Genomic DNA, 1840 nt, shown 5'->3' with positions numbered 1-1840 from the left:
TTCTTTTATCCTATTTCAGTTGTATAAGGAAGAAGAAAGAATTGCCTACTCTTTCCTTTCACAACATATATTTATTTATTTTCATTACATGTTTTATTTTATAAGTTTAATTATAAATTTTATAACATATTTTCTTCTACATCTACCATCCACTTCAATTCCTAAGTGGTATAATTACCACTTTAGTCCCTAGTCCATTTCCTAATTAAAATTCTATATTAATTGAATTTTTACCACTTTTACAATTTAGTCGTTGTACCCTAATTGATTACTAATTCGACAAAAATTACCTATCTAATACACAATTCACCTATAACATAACTCCTCAATTATTTGTATTAAATATTTACGAGCTCGGTTTCTAAAAATAGGGTCATAAAATCGCATTTTTTGACACCACTAACTTTTGGGTCGTTATATTTCTCCTTCCCTTAAGAAATTTTGTTCCTAAAATTTACCTGGAAAGAGGTGGGAATACTGGGATCTCATTGCCTCTTCCAGTTCCCAGCTCACCTCTTCCACACTGTGACTATGCCATAAAACTTTCTAAGTGGAACACGCTTATTCCTCAACTTTTTAACTTCCCGAGCCAAAATTTCAAGCGGTTCCTCCTTAAAAGATAAATCAGGTTGAATTTCGATTTCTTCCACTAGAATAATATGAGACAGATCTAAACGATATCTCCTTAGCATCAACATATAAAACACGTCATGTATCTTTCGTAATTCCGCCAGTAGTGCTAGTTGATATGCCATAGGTCCAATCCTTTCTATGATTTCATATGTCCTGATGAATCTAAGGCTCAACTTCCCTTTACGACCGAATCGTAGAACTTTCTTCAACTGAGAAACTTTCAGGAATACCTTGTCTCCCACAGAATATTTGATATCTCTCAATTTCATATTAGCATAAGATTTTTGCCTATTGAAAGTTGTTTTCAGTCTATCCTTTATCAGTTTAACTGTATCTTCAGTTTCCTGAATCAATTCCAATCAAACAATCTTTCTTTTACTTAATTCTGACCAACAAATGGGCACTCTTCACCGTCGACCATATAATGCATTATATGGAGCCATTTGAATACTCTATTGGAAACTTTTTGTAACACCCCGAAACCGTTGCCGTCACCGGGATCGAGCACGAGGTGTAATCTGGCTTAATTCATCACTTATACAGCTCAAACAATTTATTTTAAAACTCCCAGACAAACTGTCAATCTGCGTTAAAGTCACTTAAAAATTCGTATCTTGAGTTCTGAAACTCGAAATTTAATTCCGAAAATTTTTCCTGAAACTAGACTCATATATCTATCTACTAAAATTTTTCCACAATTTTTGGTCCGTCCAATTAGTACATTTTATTAGTTAAAGTCTCCCCTATTTTAGGGTTCGACTACTCTGACCTCTGTGTATTACGAACCAGATATCTCTCTGTACAGAGATTCAATGATGATGACGTTTGTCCCTAATAAAACTAGACTCAATAAGGAATATGTACATATAAGGTATGACTTCTAATTATCTTTGTAGAAATTATGGTGAATTTCCAAATTCGGAACAGGGGATCCAGAAATCGTTCTGACCCTGTTTCACAGGATTTTAAATATCTCATACAATATAGCTCATATTCTTGTTTTACTTCTTCCATGTGAAAATATACTCATCAAGCTTCGATTCCATAATTTATTCATTATTTAATTCCATTTCTACTATTTTTAGTGATTTTTCAATTTCACATCACTACTGCTGTCTGCATATTTTATTAGAGTAAAATTTTACCTATTAGAGTAATTTAACAAACATATCACCAAGTATGATCATGACTAGCCATACCAAAGGCT

The 1840-nt window shown here is 32.9% G+C and overlaps 1 protein-coding gene across 1 annotated transcript; it reads right to left on the bottom strand.

Annotated features, from left to right (window-relative positions):
• Positions 1 to 509: 509 nt before the first annotated feature.
• LOC107887859 (uncharacterized) lies at positions 510 to 902 on the bottom strand. Its single transcript, XM_016812081.1, has one exon. It carries the CDS (start codon positions 900 to 902, stop codon positions 510 to 512), a length of 393 nt encoding a protein of 130 aa, XP_016667570.1.
• Between the last annotated feature and the right edge of the window lie 938 nt (positions 903 to 1840).

This window comes from Gossypium hirsutum, chromosome A03 (assembly GCF_007990345.1).
Source record: "Gossypium hirsutum isolate 1008001.06 chromosome A03, Gossypium_hirsutum_v2.1, whole genome shotgun sequence".
NCBI classification, from domain to species: domain Eukaryota; kingdom Viridiplantae; phylum Streptophyta; class Magnoliopsida; order Malvales; family Malvaceae; genus Gossypium; species Gossypium hirsutum.
The sequence above is the reverse complement of the archived record's forward strand: the minus strand, read 5'-3'. Positions and strand labels throughout refer to the sequence as shown.

What these genes read in the sequence shown, in the direction of transcription:
- LOC107887859 (XM_016812081.1), bottom strand. Translation starts at nt 902, where the DNA reads ATGAAATTGAGAGATATCAAATATTCTGTGGGAGACAAGGTATTCCTG.